The 22,133-nt window shown below is 39.0% G+C and overlaps 1 protein-coding gene across 1 annotated transcript in view; it reads right to left on the bottom strand.

The window, feature by feature from the left end:
* Nucleotides 1-22,133, bottom strand: part of loaf (lost and found) — a 148,784-nt gene that overhangs the window by 2,485 nt on the left and 124,166 nt on the right. The window contains exons 5-6 of the mRNA XM_068390516.1: nt 8,399-8,560; nt 4,555-4,662 (exon numbers count right to left, since the gene is read on the bottom strand). Of these exons, the coding sequence (XP_068246617.1) occupies nt 4,555-4,662; nt 8,399-8,560 (270 nt within the window). The remainder of the gene's footprint in view (nt 1-4,554; nt 4,663-8,398; nt 8,561-22,133) is intronic.

Raw genomic sequence — 22,133 nt, 5'->3', positions numbered from 1 at the left:
CAATGATAAAACCTTCTAGGCTCTTTTAAAACCTGGCTTACTAACAAGAGGCCAGTCTTCTATCTATCTACATGTGAGTGACTAAGGGTACAGAAGATCTTCCAAGCTTGTATAAAACCTGGCTTACTAACCAGAGTCCAGTCTTTCATCTATCTGATCATGAGTGAGTGAGGCATTGGAGGACCTTCCAAGTCCTTCTAAAACTTGATTTTTAACTGGAGGCCATTCTTCAGCCAATCTATTCATGAGTGCCTGAGTTGATAGAAGACCTCCAGGGCTCTTTTAAAATCTGGCTTACTATCCACATAATCAATTTTCTATCTATCTACTTATGAATAACCTTACAAGCTCTTCCGAAACCTGGCTAAAAAACCAAGGCACTTATCCTATACATCTGTTTATGGGTGACTAAGGCAAAGCAAGACCTCCAACTTCTAAAACTTGGCTTAATAACCACAGGCCAATTCTATCAATCTATTAATGGGTGACTGAGGCCAAAGAACATCTTACAAGCTCATCTAAAACCTTCTACCAACAGGCCATTCTTCTTTCTATCTACCCCTGAGTGCTGAAGCAACTGAAAGACTTCCAGGCTCTTCTAGAATTCATTTTATCAACCAAAGGTTAATTTTCTGTCTATCTACTTATGAGTAACTGAGGCAACAGAAGACCTGGGCTACTAAACACGACAAACGAATCATATGGCCATTCTTCTATTAACCTGTTTATAAGTGACTGGGGAAATAGAAGACTATTCGGATTCTTCTAAATGCTCACTTACTACATAAAGGTCATCCTTCTATCTGACTATTCCTAATTGAGTAACTAATGCATTGGAAGACCTTCCAGGCTCTTTAAAAACCCCTCTCACTAAACAGGAGCCATTCCATAATCTTTCTAATAGTGAGAGTTTGATAATGGAAGACCTTCCAGGCTCTTTAAAAACCCATCTAACTGAACAGGAGCCATTCCATAATCTTTCTAATAGTGAGAGCGTTTGATAATGGAAGACCTTCCAGGCTCTTTAAAAACCCATCTAACTGAACAGGAGCCATTCCATAATCTTTCTAATAGTGAGAGCGTTTGATAATGGAAGACCTTCCAGGCTCTTTAAAAACCCATCTAACTGAACAGGAGCCATTCCATAATCTTTCTAATAGTGAGAGTGTTTGATAATGGAAGACCTTCCAGGCTCTTTAAAAACTCATCTCACTGAACAGGGGCCATTCCATAATCTTTCTAATAGTGAGAGCATTCGATAATGGAAGACCTTCCAGGCTCTTCTAAAACCTGGCTTACTGACCCTCGGTTATTCAAAGTGATCCTCTAGAGTGCTTTAAAAACGTGGCTTTCTCACTACAGGCCATTCTTCTACATATTCATGACTGACTAAGATGATAGAAGACCTACAAGATCATTATAATTCTTGGCTTGCTAACCACAGCTGATTGTTTATGTATCAAAATCTGAATTCTTATGGTTACAAAAAGCCCTTCCAGGGACTTCTAAAACATGGCCATTGTTTGACTTATCTTTATATGAGTAACTGAGGCAAAGGAAAGCGTTTCAGAGTATTCCATAACCTGGCTTACTAACCAAAGGATCATTCTTTTATTTAACTACTTATGAGTGAACGATAGCGTTAATGGAAGGTCTTTCATGTTCTTTGAAAATATGGACATTTTTTATATATATATTTATATGGCATGCTCACTCCAATGCAAATTTTTATCTTGGTTTACCTATCTAGAGGTTAATATACATTTGTTAAATGTTAGTTTTACTGCACATTTACGAATAGTAAAAGAATTAAAATGTAAGGATGCAAGATCTATTCTAATTCTACCATCTGAGGTGTAAAGCTATATGCAAGCAAATAAAAAGTCATAATAAAAGATATAAATATTTTCGAGTTAAAATACCATCTTGACAAAGAAACCAAAGAAAATATATTTTAGCACAATGCCTAGCAATAATGCAATCAACATCCCTAATTGATTTCCTCATTCTAAATTAACAATTTATCTTTATGTCATCTAAAAACTAGGAAAATTTAATTATGCAGGTTAGTGTTAAGGATCTTATAGTCTTTTTATCATGTAGATTGTAGTAAAGAATGACAAGAAGTATATGCCAGTCTGCCTTATTATAATTAATTCAAGAATATTAAATTTTACAGCAAAAGAATTGGTCATATTGGTTGTGGCTAATTTTTCACGGCCGGATGCCTTTCCTGCCGCCAACTCTCCCCATTTACCCGGGCTTGGGACCGGCACCAAGCTGAGGCTAGAGAAAAATTAGCCATAATCAATATGGTAAAATTACGGTCGCCTGTATTTTACTGAAATAAGGATGAGAACAGTATATTTTTACAGAGAATTTCATAAAAACATATTCTTCTCATCCTTATTTCAGTAAAATACAGGCGACTGTAATTTTACCATATTGGTTTTGGCTAATTTTTCATGGCCGGATGCCTCCCCTGCCGCCAACTCTCCCCATTTAACCGGGCTTGGGACCAGCACCAAATTGAGGCTGGCTTACCCCCCCCCCCCCCTCCCTCAGTGGCTGGGTTTGACCAATATGACCAATTATTTTGCTGTAATATTCTTGAATTAATTATGATAATTCAAGAATATTACATTTTACAGCAAAAGAATATATCTTGAATTTAATCTGCAATTAACTACAAGAAACTTAGCAAAGCATTAAAGGCATTATACATATCTTATTAATTCATTAGTTTTCTGAGGTGACATTGCTGCAAACAATCTATTTTTAAGAAAGCCTTATAATAGACAGGGTCTATTGCTCTGACCTCATAATGGCAGATAAGCTCTATTCATCTGACTATACTGACAGATAACCTTTCTCTAAGGTCTATTTATCTGACTTTATACTGATAGATAATTTTTTTTTTTTTTGCTGACAACATGATAACAAAATTAATAATCTCTACTTTAGACATCATAATGATAGCTAAACTGTATTTTAGACATCATGATGATAGATAAACTTCATTTTAGACATCATAATTATATATAAACTCTACTTTAGACATCATAATGATAGATAAACTCTATTATAGACATAATGATGGATAAATATTATTTTAGACATCATAACGACAGATAAATTCTATTTTAGACGTCATAAAGACAGATAAACAGTATTTTAGACATCATAACGATAGATAAATTCTATTTTAGACATCATAATGACATATAAACTGTATTTTAGATATCATAATGATAGGAAAACTATATTGTATACATCATAATGATAGATAAACTGTATTTTAGACATCAAGATGACAGATAAATTCTATTTTAGATATCATAATGACTGATAAACTCTATTTTAGACATCATAATGATAGATGAGCTCTATTTTAGACACTATAGTGAAAGACAAGATCTATTTCTCTGTCATATAGAGAGATAAGTCATCTAGCTAAAAGTTCATTTGATAAATAATATATATTTCTCTGACAAATTGAAGGATAAGGCAGACATCTTTGACCTTTGACCCACAAGAAATTATATTCCTGGATCTCTCTAAATCAATTGAAAGGTGAACATTATGGTTATTGCTTTTGTAAATCAGCAAAATATCCATCAATTAACTAGAGTAATTAAGTTTAGATTCAAGCTATAATTTTGTCTAATTTAATTAGAAGCAAAGAAGGCTTTAGACTTAATTCCCATTTTAACAGATCAAAACTAATTCAAAATTGTTTTATAATCTAAAAATAAAAAAAAATCTTAAATCCAGACTATAATTTTGTCTAATTAATTTAACTAGAAGTAAAGAAGGCTTTAGACTTAATTCCCATTTTGACAGATTAAAACTAATTCAAAATTGTTTTATAATCTAAAAATAAACCAAAATTGTTGTCCCAATTTTGTCATTATTCACAAACAAATGACATTAATCAGTTTAGGACCAACGTTCATCTTTCTGTCAATATGAAAGTCAAGAATCTTTACTATGCATAATAAAGACAGGTTAATCAGTTCATCTTTCTGTCAATATGAAAATCAAGAATCTTTATTATGCATAATAGAGACAGGTTAATCGGTTCATCTCTCTGTCAATATGAAAATCAAGAATCATTATTATGCATAATAGAGACAGGTGAATCGGTTCATCTGTCTGTCAATATGAAAATCAAGAATCTTTATTATGCATAATAAAGACAGGCTTGAATCAAATGTTTCCCATCATGCCGGTGTGACGGTCTGAACGATCCCCCGGTCTCAGAATTCTCCTCGACATTGTATATTGGTTTTTTTCCGCCATTAGCTCGCTTCGCTCGCATGAAAATAAAACATCAAGCTCGTATGTACTGGCAAGCGGTAATGTTGAGCTGCGCACGCTAACATTGCAGGAAAATAAAACACCAACCTCGTATGCTCTGGCAAACGGTAATGTTCGCGCATGCGCAGATTACCAAGGAGAATTCTGAGACCGGGGGATCGTTCAGACCGTCACACCGGCTGATGTAAAACATTCTTGCATCTAAGGAATTTCGGGGGTGGGGGAGAGTCTCACCTGGAGGAAGGACAGAGGTGTGTTGTGGGGCCCCTGGGTAAGGGGGAGGCTTCTCAACTAACATTGTTCCAAAGGTGCCGTTGGTCCCGTAGTTGCCACTCACCTCCACTGAAAAATGGAGGTTGCAAATGAGTTCAGTGCATTAAGAGCTGGTCCATATCACAAATTAGACTGAGAAAAATAAAAGAAAATAGTATGGTAAGACTCATCATATGAAATATTGTCGCCGCAAAGATTCCTGGTGAAATAAGCCCAACCCCCTGATGACGTCATAGCCAGGGTTGCCAGGTTGGCCTTTTTTCAGCTCCCAAAAGCCCAAATTTGGCCTTTTTTCGAAATTGGGTGGCCTGTAACATGAAAAAAGGTTGGCCTTAAATACTATATTTTTGGCCTTTTTCTAATAATTGGTTGGCCTTTTAAAGCTGCGATTGATTAGAAGTTCGCCTTTTATCATTTAGAAAACCTGGCAACCCTATCATAGCCAATCATGTTCTGTCCCATGTTAGCAGCGGTCACAATACACTGCCTTACAAATTTCAAAATATATTAGCTTATAATCACTTTAGGGTTGTGGTGACCTACGTGGTGATGTTCCTGACTGGTGACCGCCAGACTGGGATTCGATTCCTGCTCAACCTCGTTGGTTCCTTTGGTTACTGCAACCTAGCTATCCCTGTGAGCTAGGTGCGAGAGGTTTGAGGGAGCCTACAGGTCTAATTGCTGAGTCATCAGCAGCCATTGCCTGGCCCTCTTTGGTCCAAGCTTGAGTAGAGAGGGGGCTTGGGCGTTGATCATATGTATATATGGGCATTGTCCTCCCTTGCCTCTGCCATTCATGAGCGGTATTTAAAACTTCAAGGGGATGTGGTGTAACTGCTATTAACGTAGGAAACAACATGATTGGCTATGATGTCATAAAGGGGTGGGGCTTATTTTGCCTGGAATCTCTGCGGCAACTATACATATATATTTTATTTATTTACATGAAATATTAGTCATTGCTGATACAGAAAGATTTTATTTGATTAGAATATGAAAAAACGGCTTACTTCTTCAAGGAGGACCTGAAAGCACAGAGCATTTTCCCTCTATAATAAAGTACCAGTTGTTACAATTCTAATACAGTAATATTCACATCAGTAAATAAAATCATACATCATAAATGCAGTAGCTATAACACCTTACTTCTTCCAACAGGGAAAATAGCCCGGTGAGGAAAGGAAACAAGGAAAAATAAAAATATTTTAAGAACAGTAACGTAAAAAAATATGTCCTAAATAAACTATAAAAACTCTAACAAAACAAGAAGAGAAAAAAGATAAAGAGTGGTGTGCTCAAGTGTACTCTCAAGCAAGAGAACTCTAACCTAACACAGTGGAAGACTATGGTACAGAGGCTATAGCACTACCCAAGACTAGAGAACAATGGCTTGACTTTGGAGTTGTCCTCCTAAAAAAGGCTGCTTACCATAGCTAAAGAGTCTCTTCTAACCTTACCTAGAGGAAAGTGGCAACTGAACAATGATAGTGCAGTAACCCCATAGGTGAAGAAGAATTATACAGAACTTACTGTTCATGAAGACTCTTAACTATAAAAGAATTGAGGGGTCAACTGAGGGTAAGTAAATCTGACATTACAGTAATAGGAAATACCTAGGGATGATGAATATCCACCAGATAATATTAATTCTGGACATGAAAACGTTTAAGTTTATCTCTATCAACATGACACCAGCAGCTGGTTCCAACAAATTTTACGGAACTTTATTATTACTATTATTATTATTATTAGCTAAGCTACAACCTTAGTTGGAAAAGCAGAAGCCTATAAGCCCAAGGGAAAATAGCCCAGTCAGAAAGGAAATGATGAACTAAGTAAACTATATGAAAAGTTATAAGCAATTACAACAAAATATTCTTAAGAACAGTTCAAATATTAAAACAGATCTTTCATGTATATGATTATATACTATAAAAACAGACTTATGTCATCTTGTTCAATATAAAAACATTTGCTGCAAGTTTGAACTTTTTAAGTTCCACCGATTCAACAACCCAATTAGGAAGATCATTCCACTACTTGGACATAGCCGGAATAAAACTTCTAGAATACTGTCTAGTATTGAGTCTCATGATGGAAAAGGCCTGAATATTAGAATTAACTGCATGCCTAGTATTACGAAGAGGGTGGTACTGTCCAGGAAGATCTGAATGTAAAGGATGGTTAGAATTATGAAAAATCTTATGTGACTTGCATAACGAACTAATTGAACAATGGTGCCAGATATTAATATCTAGATCAAGAATTAGAAATTTAATCGACCGTAAGTTCCTGTTCAGTTAATTAAGATGAGAATCAGCACCAGAAGACCAAACAAGAGAATAATATTCGAAACAAGGTAGAATGAAAGAATTAAAAAATTTCTTCAATATATATTGATCACCGAAAATCTTAAGACTTTCTCAATAAACCAATCTTTTTGTGCAATCGAAGAAGACACAGACCTAATGTGTATCTCAACAATACATTTGTTATCGAGAATCACACCTAAGATTTTAAAAGAGTCATACAGAGTTAAAGAAACATTATCAATGCTGAGATCCGGATGTTGAGGAGCAACTGTCCTTGACCTACTTGGAGTCACGCTGTACTTTGAGTTGTGTTAGTATTCCACTTCATACCCAATAATCAGCACCATGCACTAATTTTAGCAAGGTCTCTATGAAGGGATTCAGCAAGCCCCAATCTACATTCAGGAGATGGAATTGATGTAAAGAGAGTAACATCATCTGCATATGCAACGAGCTTGTTTTCTAGTCCAAAGCACATGTCATATGTATGTAGTACAAAAAGTAAGGGGCCAAGAACACTACCCTGAGGAACAACAGATATCCCATTCCTATACTCACTATGGTGCCCATCAACAGTAAGGGGCCAAGAACACTACCCTGAGGAACACCAGATATCACATTCCTATACTCACAATGGTGCCCATCAACAGTAAGGGGCCAAGAACACTACCCTGAGGAACACCAGATATCATATTCATATACTCACTATGGTGCCCATCAACAATATCTCTTGCTTTTAAAGAAATGAATCAAATGAGCGACTGATAATACATTCTGCATAATGCAAATTTTCATCTACAGGTAACTATAACTAAGTTATAAATTACTCTCTTCATTTTTATGTTAATATGTTGAGCTGGCTCTCAAGTCTTACGTTACATATTATAAAATTATTATATAAGGATATTATAAAAGAAAAGGAAATGAATATATGAAGACACGTCGTGGAAAAGAATGAACCTGTTAAGTCCTTATAAAGTTCAGATGTTACCTTTAACCATAGCCACTTTCTTTCCTTGTAGAGATGACGAAGAATTGATTTGCGAATCTTGAAGTCTTTCAGCTAGGCCTACCTATTCCAATTCCCTTACGGATAAGAAACTTTCAATATCAAACTGATTCAGATAGCATCCTTATACCATTTACTATATCATCATCTCCTCCTACGCCTATAGACGCAAAGGGCCTCGGTTAGATTTCGCCAGTCGTCTCTATCTCGAGCTTTCAATTCAATACTTCTCCATTCTCCTACTTTGCGCTTCATAGGCCTCAGCCATGTAGGAATGGGTCTTCCAACTCTTCTAGTGCCTCGTAGAGCCCAGCTGAACGTTGGGTGAATTAATCTCTCTTGGGGAGTGTGAAGAGCATGTCCAAACCATCTCCATCTATCCTTCATCAAAGGTAGATGAAATAAACCACAAAGTCTGGACTAAATTAAAAGCACTGCGCTCAAAGGCCAGCTTATTAATAAATAAAAAACAAATATAACTTACTGGGGTAAGAGGGTTGGCCCTGAGGAGGTGGTAGTTGTCGGTTCCTTCGGTAGATGCAGACGACCACCGCCACTCCGCATGCGCAGCACAGGAAGGCCACAGAGGCTACGATGGTGGCCAGCAGTTCTCCTGACAGGCCAAGGATGTCGACCAAGGGCGTCGCTGCAAATAGAGAGGTTAGGTTAATTCGGTCTAGGAAACAAAGTTTGGTTAGATGTAGACCCTGTATGTTGAGGAAAAGATTACTTTTAGGCTCGTGGTGTGATGGAGTCAGTAATGCATGGTAAATCACATACCCTTAAGCATTAGCGTTTCGTTATATTCATGCGTTGCTGGTTTGTTTCTTATGTGGCATCTACAATTTCAATTAAAAATTAGTTTTAAAGTTACTCTAAACACTAAGAACGTCTTCGTATCAGCAAATAGAGAGCTAGAGGATAGGTTAAGTCGGTCTAAGAGACAAAAGTTTAGTTAAATGTAGATCCTGTGTGTTGAGGAAAGATTACTTTTAGGCTCGTGGTGTGATGGAGTCAGTAAGGTGAATCAGTTGATGTTTTGTTTTCTTATGTAGCATCTGCAATTTCAATTAAAAATCAGTTTTAAATAGTTTGGCTAGAGACTATAGTCAATTTTTTTAATGAGGGAGCATTTGCACCGACTCGCAGCGGTGCCCCTTTAGCTCGGAAAAGTTTCCTGCTATCTGATTGGTTAGAATTATCTTGTCCAAGCAATCAGCGATCAGGACACTTTTCCGAGCTAAAAGGGCACCCCTGCGAGTCGGTGCAAATCTGCCTCACTAAAAAGAATTGACTATAGTAACGTCTTAGTATCAGCAACAGTAAGATAAAAGACACTCGAATTGGCAGTCAACTTTAAGATATTGTATGATCTTCTGAAACGGAATGTAAGCTCATCATATCAGAATAAAATGCAATATAATCAGATATATGGAATCAATAAATGAGATTAATGAATATTTGATGTAAGTGGACATTATACCACACAGTGAGAGGTAATTAGAATATTGTAATACTAGCCTTGATAAATTCTGACACAAACACACACACACACACACACACATATATATATATATATATATATATATATATATATATATATATATATATAATATATAATATATAATACATATATACATACATACATATATATACATAAATATATATATATATATATATATATATATATATATATATATATATATATATATAGCATGGGATGGTATGTTTTTAGTAAACAAAATGAGATTATGAAAATTAAAATGCACCTTTCTCTAAAAAGAAAAGTATCTAATCAAATGCTCTTACCAGTAATAATTTATGCAAATAAAAAGATAAGTTGAAACTAAAGAAACGTGTTATTGTTACTCCATATACAGAAGAGGTGAACGAAAGTAAACTGAAAGGGATCTAGTCTTTAATATGAAATTTGAGAGAAGGAATTGTCAAGCATAACCACATTTACATTCCATGGTCCTTCGAATTTAGGAAACCAAACACTCCTGCACTGAGTTACTGATATCCTACGGTCTAGGCGTTCATGGACAAACAGCATAAGTTATGCCTGGGGACTTGCGTGAAGTCCAGGCCCCTGGATCAGAGAAAGATTGTATCCCCTCGAGCTATTTTTCCCTATTGGAGACCTTTGGCTTAAAGCATCTTGCTTTTCCAACTAGGGTTGTAGCTTGGCTAGTAATAATAATAATAATAATAATAATAATAATAATAATAACAACTATAGTCCATTTCTTTTAGCGATGCATATTTGCACCGACTCGCAGCGGTGCCCTTTTAGCTCGGAAAAGTTTCCTGATCGCTGATTGGTTAGAATTATCTTGTCCAATCAATCAGCGATCCGGAAACTTTTCCGAGGTAAAAGGGCACCGCTGCCAGTCGGTGCAAATATGCATCGCTAAAAGAAATGGACTATAGTTGTTATTATTATTATTATTATTATTATTATTAGCCAAGCTACAACCCTAGTTGGAAAAGCAAGATGCTATAAGCCCATGGGTCCAATAGGGAAAAATAGCCTAGTGAGGAAAGGAAATAAGGAAATCAATAAATGATGGGAACAAACTAACAATAAATCATTCTAAACACAGTAACAACGTCAAAATAGATATGTCTTATGTAAACTATTAACAACGTCAAAAACAGATATGTCATATATAAACTATAAAAAGACTCATGTCAGCCTGATCAACATAAAAACATTTGCTCCAACTTTGAACTTTGAAGTTCTACTGATTCAACTACCCGATTAGGAAGATCATTCCACAACTTGGTCACAGCTGGAATAAAACTTCTAGAATACTGTGTAGTATTGAGCCTCATGATGGAGAAGGCCTGGCTATTAGAATTAACTGCCTGCCTAGTATTACGAACAGGATAGTATTGTCCAGGGAGATCTGAGTTTGTAACGGCTCATTATATAAGCAGCTCTTCTAGGTGAAGGACTCCAAAATCAAACTATTGTTCTCTTGTCTTGGGTTGTGCCATAGCCTCTGTACCATGGTCTTCCACTTTCTTAAATTAGAGTTCTCTTGCTTGAGGTTACACTCGGGCACACTATTCTATCTTATTTCTCTTCCTCTTGCCTTGTTAAAGTTTTTATAGTTTATATAAGAAATATTTATTTTAATGTTGTTACTGTCCTTAAAATATTCCATCTATATTCTATATTGCATCTATATTGCATCTATATTCTAACCCTGTCTAAGAACACACACACACACTCTCTCTCTCTCTCTCTCTCTCTCTCTCTCTCTCTCTCTCTCTGAGCGCAGAGAAATTATGAAACAAACAGGTACCAAACCGGTCCACATCCCCCCTCCCCCCTTTGACTCAAGACCTCCTAAATTCTCTGAAAACGCTTCACAGCTCTTCGCTACACTTCAGCAACACTTCTTGGGGGTTCTCTAGTCTCTCAGAGCATCTTGTTTAACCTCCTTAGCCCTTCTCTAACCTTCTTCGAAGTGCCAGATACTTTGGAACACATTCTCTCATAAAATATATATATATATATATATATATATATATATATATATATATATATATATATATATATATATATATATTATCGTCATCACCAGCCCCTAATAAATAATGACTGCAGAACAAAGGCCTCATCAATGTTCTCTCACTTGCGTCTCTTTATGGCCTATTTGTGCCAGTCTACACCCGCAAACTTTCTTAGGTCGTCGTTCCATCGTCTTCTCTTCCCTTCCCCCTGCTTCTTTTGCAATCTCTAGGGACCTATTCTGCTCTCTCTCTCTCTCTCTCTCTCTCTCTCCCTCTCTCTCTCTCTCTCTCTCTCTCTCTCTCTCTCTCTCTATATATATATATATATATATAGATAGGTAGATAGATAGATATAAATATGAGAGAGAGAGAGAGAGAGAGAGAGAGAGAGAGAGAGAGAGAGAGAGAGAGAGAGAGAGAGAGAGAGAGAGAGAGAGAGAGAGAGAGAAAAGGCCTAAGGGACGAAGAGTTAACGTTAATGAAATTCTTAATGGAAACCTCTTCTTGTATTAACCACCGCTTATCTTTTTCCCTATGCTATTATATCAGAAGCATTAATTACGAAACCCCCCCCCCCCCATGGCTTCATTCAGCTACTTTTTTTCTCTCTCTCTCTCTCTCTCTAGAGATAAGGACTCCTTAATTAAATTCTCTCTTATTCGTTTCCCATCTATTTTCATTTTTTTTCCACTCCAAGCCTCAGCTCGGGGCGTCAAAGAATAGACTGTATAAATATGTCTTTTTTCCTCCGTTTTTGTTCTTCATTCATCTCCCCCCTCAGTATTATTTCATTCATTCGTTAGTCTTGACATTTCTAAGGGTAGCCTTTGAGGGAAGATATTCTATTCATTCATTTTACATTCTATTTTCATTCATTTTTTTTTTCCTGTTCAAAGAGTTGAGCGTCACCTCACTCATCTTGAGTTTCTGTCATCGTAAATGGATTATGTTTTAAGTGCCAGGGGGATTAAAGTACGCACGCACGCGCACACACAAACACACACACACACACACATATATATATACATACATATTTATCTAGCTATATATATATATATATATATATATACAGTGATCTCTCCTACAAAGGTTGTATGTTTGACCCCATTTCTCTTCGCCAGGGGGTGGGTTGTTATATTATAATTACTACTTGCAAAGCTACAACCCTAGTTGGAAAAGCAAAATGCTATAAGCCCTAGGGTCCCAACACTGGAAACCATCCGGTGAGGAGAGGAAAGAAGGAAACTACAAGACTAATAATTAACAATTAAAATAAAATATATTAAAAACAGTAGCAATTTCAAATTAATATTTCATATATAAACTACAAAAACTTTAAAAAACAAGAGGAAGGGAAATAAGATAGCATAGTGTGCCCGAGTGTGGACCCAAGCAAGAGAACACTAACCCAAGACAGTGGAAGACCATTGTTAAAGAGGCTATGGCACTACTAAAGACTAGAGAACAATGGTTTGATTTTGGCTTGTCCTTCTCCTAAAAGAGCTGCTTACCATGGCTAAGGAGTCTCTTCTACCCTTACCCAGAGGAGAGTATCCACATATCTTCTTATTAAGCTCAGCGCTTACCCCCCTTCCTCTCTTTTTCTACTCTAGTCACTTAATCCTTAAAATATAAGAGAATTTTGTTTACATGCCTATCTACCTTATTCTAATTCTACCCATTCTATCTTCCCTCAAATCGGCTTTTCCCACATAATCAAAACGTATTTGCAACGACACAAAATGCCTCACAGACTTTTATATTCATCCCTCTCCATGCCATCATTTTCCTCTTCATATTCAAGGCGCTCTCCATGCATATTTTTTTTTCGTGACGACCCATTTTCATCTCCTGTGTTGCAGGTGGTTAATTAATGCAGAAATACTGGTAAATTAAGCTTGTTTGCTTTTTTTTTTCTAGTCACTACAGGTATGGAAGTAGGAGGGGAAAAAGGAGCAGATGGTGAGCAGTGCAAGGCATTTGAGAAAAGAGCGTAATTAATGAGACTAGTTTGGTTGGGGCAGTAAAGTGAGTGCGTATAGCTGACGCAGAAATTCCGGGCAAAATAAACCCCAACCCCTTGATGACGTCATAGCCAATCACGTTGTCTCTCATGTTAGCAGCAGACATAACACATCCCCTTAAAAAGGTCAAGTTATATTAATTCATAATCACTTTATGGGGATGTGTTGTGATTGTGACCGCTGTTAATGCAGCAGACAACATGATTGGCTATGACGTCATCAGGGGGAGGGGCTTAATTTATAATCACTTTAAGGGGATGTGTTGTGATTGTGAATGCTGTAAACGCAGCAGACAACATGATTGGCTATGACGTCAGCATGAGGAGGCGCTTAATTTATAATCACTTTAAGTGGATGCGTTGTGATAGTGACCGCTATTAACTCAGGAGACAACATGATTGGCTATATCATAAGGGGGAGGGGCTTAATTCATAACCCCTTTAAGAGGATGTGTTGTGATTCTGACTGCTGTAAAAGCAGAAGACAACATGATTGGCTATGACGTCATCAGGGGGAGGGGCTTAACTCATAATCACTTTAAGGGGATGTGTTGTGATTCTGACTACTGTAAACGCAGCAGACAACATGATTGGCTATGACGTCATCAGGGGGAGGGGCTTAATTCATAATCAATTTAAGGGGATGTGTTGTGATTCTGACTGCTGTAAACGCAGCAGACAACATGATTGGCTATGACGTCATCAGGGGAGGGGGCTTAATTCATAATCACTTTAAGGAGATGCGTTGTGATTGTGACCGCTATTAACGCAAGAGAAAACATGAATGGCTATGACGTCATCAGGGGGTGGGGCTTATTTTGCCCAGAATATCTGCGACAATTATAGGCATGGATAAAAAAACTGTAGGGAACTGGGGATAGAGTGAAAGTTTGAGAGGAAAACTTGAAAAAATAGAAGATTAAAATAAAAAGAAAAGCCATAGGTGTTGGGAGAGGTAGAACTAAATGACGGAGCATTAAGAGTGAAAAGTTCAGAGGATATTTTCCATAAATGAAGCAATGTAAATCAAGAGATTATCATCAACAAAGAGAATTGTGAGACAGAAAGAACGACAGCATAAGTATGATATTTCGAAACAGGATCAGAGAAAGCAAATACGTAGGTAGGATACCTGAAAATGAAACAATATCAAAGGAAAATAAAAAAAAAAAAATAAAAAAATGGAAAGACAAAATTTACGAAGTGATATCTACTTAAAGGTATAGTTTTATTGTTCCTTTTCTTAATTTAGAGATACATTCATGAAGTAAGCATTTACACAGTATATTCTAAGTTGTGGTGGCTGATGTGGTAACGTCCCTGACTGGTGAACTAAATTGTGGTGCCCGATGTGGTACTGTCCCTGACTGGTGAACGCCAGACTGGGGTTCGAGTCCCACTCAAACTCGTTATTTCTTTGATCCCTGCACCTTCACCATCCTTGTGAGCTAAGGACAGAGGGTTTGTGGGACTCTATAGGATTATCTGCTGAGCCATAAGCAGCCATTGCCTGGCCCTCCTTAGTCCTAGCTTGGGTGGAGAGGGGGCTTGGGTGCTGATCATAAGAATATATGGTCAGTCTCCAAGGCATTGTCCTACTCGATAGGGCAATGTCACTGCCCCTTGCCCCTGCCATTCATGAGCGGCCTTTAAAACTTTAAACCTTTAAAAAAGGAAAACAGAATGCACTTGTCTGCTAAGCATTCCCAGACATCCGGGGACCTAAATAATTACTTCACATTTCCGATTGAGAAAGGAGTTAGAAAGGGAGACCCCATCTCTCCTAAATTATTCACAATGTGTCTAGAAGATGATTTCAAGAATTTAAATTTGGGAAATTAAGGAATTAACATTAATAGGGAGTAACTTAATAACTTAAGATTTGCAAATGACAGATGCAAAAAGTATCCCCACTCAAGAAATATATATATATATATATATATATATATATATATATATATATATATATATATATATATATATATATATATATATATAAAATTTGCAGCCACTCATTTTGTGAGAAAAAGAAGTATAATGTAATAAGATAAGTCATAAAGATGAAAGATGTCTACATTATATGTATGTATATATATATATATATATATATATATATGTATATTCATATATATATATGTACATATACATATATATACATATATATACACATATATACTGTATAAACATATATATACAGGTATATATATATAGATATAGATATATATATATATATATATATATATATATATATATATATATATATATATATATATATATATATATATATAAATTTGCAGCCACTCATGTTGTTGGAAAAAGAAATATAACGTAATGAAATAACTCGGAAATATGAAAGACATCTACATATTTTTCCACCCACGAAAACAGCAGAAGCCACGTCCCTCATTTAAGAATTAACGAACTAATTAAGAGAACTCATTAACCAAAAGCCCTTTTGGTTTCTTCTCCTTAATTGTTTACTTGTTCATTTGTTATTCATTTATTCGTGGTTTTATACTTAATATAAGTGGAAAAAATAACAACATGCAATTGGTGAGACAAGGCAAATTTTCATCGAGTTTAAAAAACAAAAGGAAGAGAAATAAGACAGAACAGTGTGTTCCAGTGTACTCTCAAGCAAGAGAACACTAACCCAAGACCGTAGAAGACCATTGTTAAAGAGGCTATGGCACTACCAAAGACTAGAGAACAATGGTTTGATTTTGGCTTGTCCTTCTCCCAGAAGAGCTGCTTACCATAGCATTTAAGGATAAAATTTGAGTGAGAATTTCCTCGATTTCCTCAAATTTTAATTTCTTCTTCTTCTTCTTCTTATTCTTCATCTTCTTCTTCTTCTTCTTATTATTATTATTACTAGCCAAGCTACAACCCTAGTTGGGAAAGCAAGATGCTATAAGCCCAAAGGCTCCAACAGGGAAAAATGGTAAGTATATATTCTAATGTAGTATTGATTTCATAAGTGTATTATTTCTCTCTCTCTCTCTCTCTCTCTCTCTCTCTCTCTCTCTCTCTCTCTCTCTCTCTCTCTATGACCTAGGAACACAACTATACCGTACCACCACTCGGGCCTTTTCGGCCATCCAACAATGAGTTCACTGAGAGAGAGAGAGAGAGAGAGAGAGAGAGAGAGAGAGAGAGAGAGAGAGAGAGAGAGAGAGAGAGAGAGAGAGAGAGAGTTTTAATGAGCCTAGACCTGATAATGAGACCATCCAAAACTTTAATAGGGAACTTCCGAGGATATGAGCAAAAATTAATTAACATCCGAGTTCGAAGAAGTTTTGGGGCCATAAGGAGCAAAAAGAAGAAGAAGAAGAAGAAGGAGAAGAAGAAGAAGAAAGAACAACAACAACAATAGGCTAAGAGGGAAAATTTTTCATTTTAAGGGTTTTTCTTTTTTAAGATGAGCCGTTTAACCATGATTGTTAAAAAGCCATTATTATTATTATTATTATTATTATTATTATTATTATTATCCAAGCTACAACCCTAGTTCGAAAAGCACCATTATTATTATTATTATTATTATTATTATTATTATTATTATTATTATTATTATCCAAGCTACAACCCTAGTTGGAAAAGCACCATTATTATTATTATTATTATTATTATTATTATTATTACTACTACTACTACTAGCCAAGCTACAACCCTAGTTCGAAAAGCAAGATGCTATAAGCCCATCGGCTCCAATAGGGAAAAAAAAGCTCAGTGAGGAAAGGAAATAAGGAAATCAATAAATGATGAGAACAAATTAATAATTAATCATTCTAAAAACAGTAACAACGTCAAAATAGATATGCCACATATAAACTATTAACAACGTCAAAAGATATGTCATATATAAACTATAAAAAGACTAATGTCAGCCTGGTCAACATAAAAAAACATTTGCTGCAACTTTGAACTTTTGAAGTTCTACTGATTCAACTACCTGATTAGGAAGCCCATTGAGTAATTAAATTCATCTAATGGATACACTCAACTATGAATATTAAAACATTCCCAATAATATCTAGTCAATATCCTTAAAATTTAAAATTCTATTATAAATAAAATAATTCTAGTGTCTTGAATAAAATATTAACTTGATTTAGATTCAATATATTTAAACGAAGCTAAACTTAATGAATAAAAACTATATGAAAACATACAGAATAGCTGAATCAGTAGAACTTCAAAAGTTCAAACTTGCAGCAAATGTTTTTATGTTGAACAGGCTACCATAGGTCTTTTTATAATTTATATAAGAAAAATATGTTTTAATGTTATTAATGTTTTTAAAACATCTTACTTTAATTGTTCATTACTTCTTATATCGTTTATTTATTTCCTTATTTCTTTCCTCACTGAACTATTGTTCCTTGTTGGAGCCCTTGGGCTTATAGCATCTTGATTTTCTAACTAGGGTTGTAGTTTAGCCAATAATAATAATAATAATAATAGAATTCTGGATATCATCAGGTAATCCTGTGGTATTAGCAAAGTACAACTAGGCCTAAAAATTTATTGTTAGCCTTAAAAACTAGGTCTAGACCATTAAGAGAAAGTTACTCATTCATGCTCTCTGGTATCTGCATTCAAAGCTCCATCATTATAAAAAAGGAAAGATAATGATATAAATAATCATATGAAATCAGTAATAAAAACACTACAGATAAAAAAAAAATCAGTGGTATAAATCATGCTGGTAGCGACCTTTCTGTTTAGACTTACCGTTGTTAAGCATGTGGCTAAGTCTCTATCACAACTGGTCCCTATTTGTGCGGGCCGAATTTAGAAACCTTGGACGGCACGTAACGGTCTCTCTCGCCGCTGGTCCCTATTCGTGCGGGCCGAATTTAGAAACCTTGGACGACACGTAACGGTCTCTCTCGCCGCTGGTCCCTATTCGTGCGGGCCGAATTTAGAAACCTTGGACGACACGTAACGGTCTCTCTCGCCGCTGGTCCCTATTCGTGCGGGCCGAATTTAGAAACCTTGGACGACACGTAACGGTCTCTCTCGCCGCTGGTCCCTATTCGTGCGGGCCGAATTTAGAAACCTTGGACGACACGTAACGGTCTCTCTCGCCGCTGGTCCCTATTCGTGCGGGCCGAATTTAGAAACCTTGGACGACACGTAACGGTCTCTCTCGCCGCTGGTCCCTATTCGTGCGGGCCGAATTTAGAAACCTTGGACGACACGTAACGGTCTCTCTCGCCGCTGGTCCCTATTCGTGCGGGCCGAATTTAGAAACCTTGGACGACACGTAACGGTCTCTCTCGCCGCTGGTCCCTATTCGTGCGGGCCGAATTTAGAAACCTTGGACGACACGTAACGGTCTCTCTCGCCGCTGGTCCCTATTCGTGCGGGCCGAATTTAGAAACCTTGGACGACACGTAACGGTCTCTCTCGCCGCTGGTCCCTATTCGTGCGGGCCGAATTTAGAAACCTTGGACGACACGTAACGGTCTCTCTCGCCGCTGGTCCCTATTCGTGCGGGCCGAATTTAGAAACCTTGGACGACACGTAACGGTCTCTCTCGCCGCTGGTCCCTATTCGTGCGGGCCGAATTTAGAAACCTTGGACGACACGTAACGGTCTCTCTCGCCGCTGGTCCCTATTCGTGCGGGCCGAATTTAGAAACCTTGGACGACACGTAACGGTCTCTCTCGCCGCTGGTCCCTATTCGTGCGGGCCGAATTTAGAAACCTTGGACGACACGTAACGGTCTCTCTCGCCGCTGGTCCCTATTCGTGCGGGCCGAATTTAGAAACCTTGGACGACACGTAACGGTCTCTCTCGCCGCTGGTCCCTATTCGTGCGGGCCGAATTTAGAAACCTTGGACGACACGTAACGGTCTCTCTCGCCGCTGGTCCCTATTCGTGCGGGCCGAATTTAGAAACCTTGGACGACACGTAACGGTCTCTCTCGCCGCTGGTCCCTATTCGTGCGGGCCGAATTTAGAAACCTTGGACGACACGTAACGGTCTCTCTCGCCGCTGGTCCCTATTCGTGCGGGCCGAATTTAGAAACCTTGGACGACACGTAACGGTCTCTCTCGCCGCTGGTCCCTATTCGTGCGGGCCGAATTTAGAAACCTTGGACGACACGTAACGGTCTCTCTCGCCGCTGGTCCCTATTCGTGCGGGCCGAATTTAGAAACCTTGGACGACACGTAACGGTCTCTCTCGCCGCTGGTCCCTATTCGTGCGGGCCGAATTTAGAAACCTTGGACGACACGTAACGGTCTCTCTCGCCGCTGGTCCCTATTCGTGCGGGCCGAATTTAGAAACCTTGGACGACACGTAACGGTCTCTCTCGCCGCTGGTCCCTATTCGTGCGGGCCGAATTTAGAAACCTTGGACGACACGTAACGGTCTCTCTCGCCGCTGGTCCCTATTCGTGCGGGCCGAATTTAGAAACCTTGGACGACACGTAACGGTCTCTCTCGCCGCTGGTCCCTATTCGTGCGGGCCGAATTTAGAAACCTTGGACGACACGTAACGGTCTCTCTCGCCGCTGGTCCCTATTCGTGCGGGCCGAATTTAGAAACCTTGGACGACACCTAACGGTCTCTCTCGCCGCTGGTCCCTATTCGTGCGGGCCGAATTTAGAAACCTTGGACGACACCTAACGGTCTCTCTCGCCGCTGGTCCCTATTCGTGCGGGCCGAATTTAGAAACCTTGGACGACACCTAACGGTCTCTCTCGCCGCTGGTCCCTATTCGTGCGGGCCGAATTTAGAAACCTTGGACGACACCTAACGGTCTCTCTCGCCGCTGGTCCCTATTCGTGCGGGCCGAATTTAGAAACCTTGGACGACACCTAACGGTCTCTCTCGCCGCTGGTCCCTATTCGTGCGGGCCGAATTTAGAAACCTTGGACGACACCTAACGGTCTCTCTCGCCGCTGGTCCCTATTCGTGCGGGCCGAATTTAGAAACCTTGGACGACACCTAACGGTCTCTCTCGCCGCTGGTCCCTATTCGTGCGGGCCGAATTTAGAAACCTTGGACGACACCTAACGGTCTCTCTCGCCGCTGGTCCCTATTCGTGCGGGCCGAATTTAGAAACCTTGGACGACACCTAACGGTCTCTCTCGCCGCTGGTCCCTATTCGTGCGGGCCGAATTTAGAAACCTTGGACGACACCTAACGGTCTCTCTCGCCGCTGGTCCCTATTCGTGCGAGCCGAATTTAGAAACCTTGGACGACACCTAACGGTCTCTCTCGCCGCTGGTCCCTATTCGTGCGAGCCGAATTTAGAAACCTTGGACGACACCTAACGGTCTCTCTCGCCGCTGGTCCCTATTCGTGCGAGCCGAATTTAGAAACCTTGGACGACACGTAACGGTCTCTCTCGCCGCTGGTCCCTATTCGTGCGAGCCGAATTTAGAAACCTTGGACGATACGTAACGGTCTCTCTCGCCGCTGGTCCCTATTCGTGCGAGCCGAATTTAGAAACCTTGGATGGCACGTAACGGTCTCTCTCGCCGCTGGTCCCTATTCGTGCGGGCCGAATTTAGAAACCTTGGACGATACATAACGGTCTCTCTCGCCACTGGTCCCTATTCGTGCGAGCCGAATTTAGAAACCTTGGACGATACATAACGGTCTCTCTCGCCACTGGTCCCTATTTGTGCGAGCCGAATTTAGAAACCTTGGACGATACATAACGGTCTCTCTCGCCACTGGTCCCTATTTGTGCGAGCCGAATTTAGAAACCTTGGACGATACATAACGGTCTCTCTCGCCACTGGTCCCTATTTGTGCGAGCCGAATTTAGAAACCTTGGATGGTACAATTGGTTTCCTTAATTCCTTAGATTCCCATGAAGTGTACCATTATTAATGAAGCCAACTGTACGTAAAGTCCTAGGGCGGGGACACGTCTTCACTCAGTGTGAGATTACAACCAGTTTTGAAGAAAAGAATAACGACTCTTAAAGCGGGGAAACTGCTAATTAAAACTTCGGTTTATGCGAGAGCCGTCATTTGTGCGAGCCGAATTTAGAAACCTTGGACGATACATAACGGTCTCTCTCGCCACTGGTCCATATTTGTGCGAGCCGAATTTAGAAACCTTGGACGATACATAACGGTCTCTCTCGCCACTGGTCCCTATTTGTGCGAGCCGAATTTAGAAACCTTGGATGGCACGTAACGGTCTCTCTCGCCGCTGGTCCCTATTTGTGCGGGCCGAATTTAGAAACCTTGGACGATACATAACGGTCTCTCTCGCCACTGGTCCCTATTCGTGCGAGCCGAATTTAGAAACCTTGGACGATACGTAACGGTCTCTCTTGCTGCTGGTCCCTATTTGTGCGAGCCGAATTTAGAAACCTTGGACGATACGTAACGGTCTCTCTCGCCGCTGGTCCCTATTTGTGCGAGCCGAATTTAGAAACCTTGGACGATACGTAACGGTCTCTCTCGCCGCTGGTCCCTATTTGTGCGAGCCGAATTTAGAAACCTTGGACGATACGTAACGGTCTCTCTCGCCGCTGGTCCCTATTTGTGCGAGCCGAATTTAGAAACCTTGGATGGCACGTAACGGTCTCTCTCGCCGCTGGTCCCTATTTGTGCGAGCCGAATTTAGAAACCTTGGACGATACGTAACGGTCTCTCTCGCCGCTGGTCCCTATTTGTGCGAGCCGAATTTAGAAA

Source organism: Palaemon carinicauda, chromosome 17 (genome assembly GCF_036898095.1).
Source record: "Palaemon carinicauda isolate YSFRI2023 chromosome 17, ASM3689809v2, whole genome shotgun sequence".
NCBI lineage: Eukaryota > Metazoa > Arthropoda > Malacostraca > Decapoda > Palaemonidae > Palaemon > Palaemon carinicauda.
Note: the sequence above shows the minus strand (reverse complement) of the source record. Positions and strands in the feature narration are given on the sequence as shown.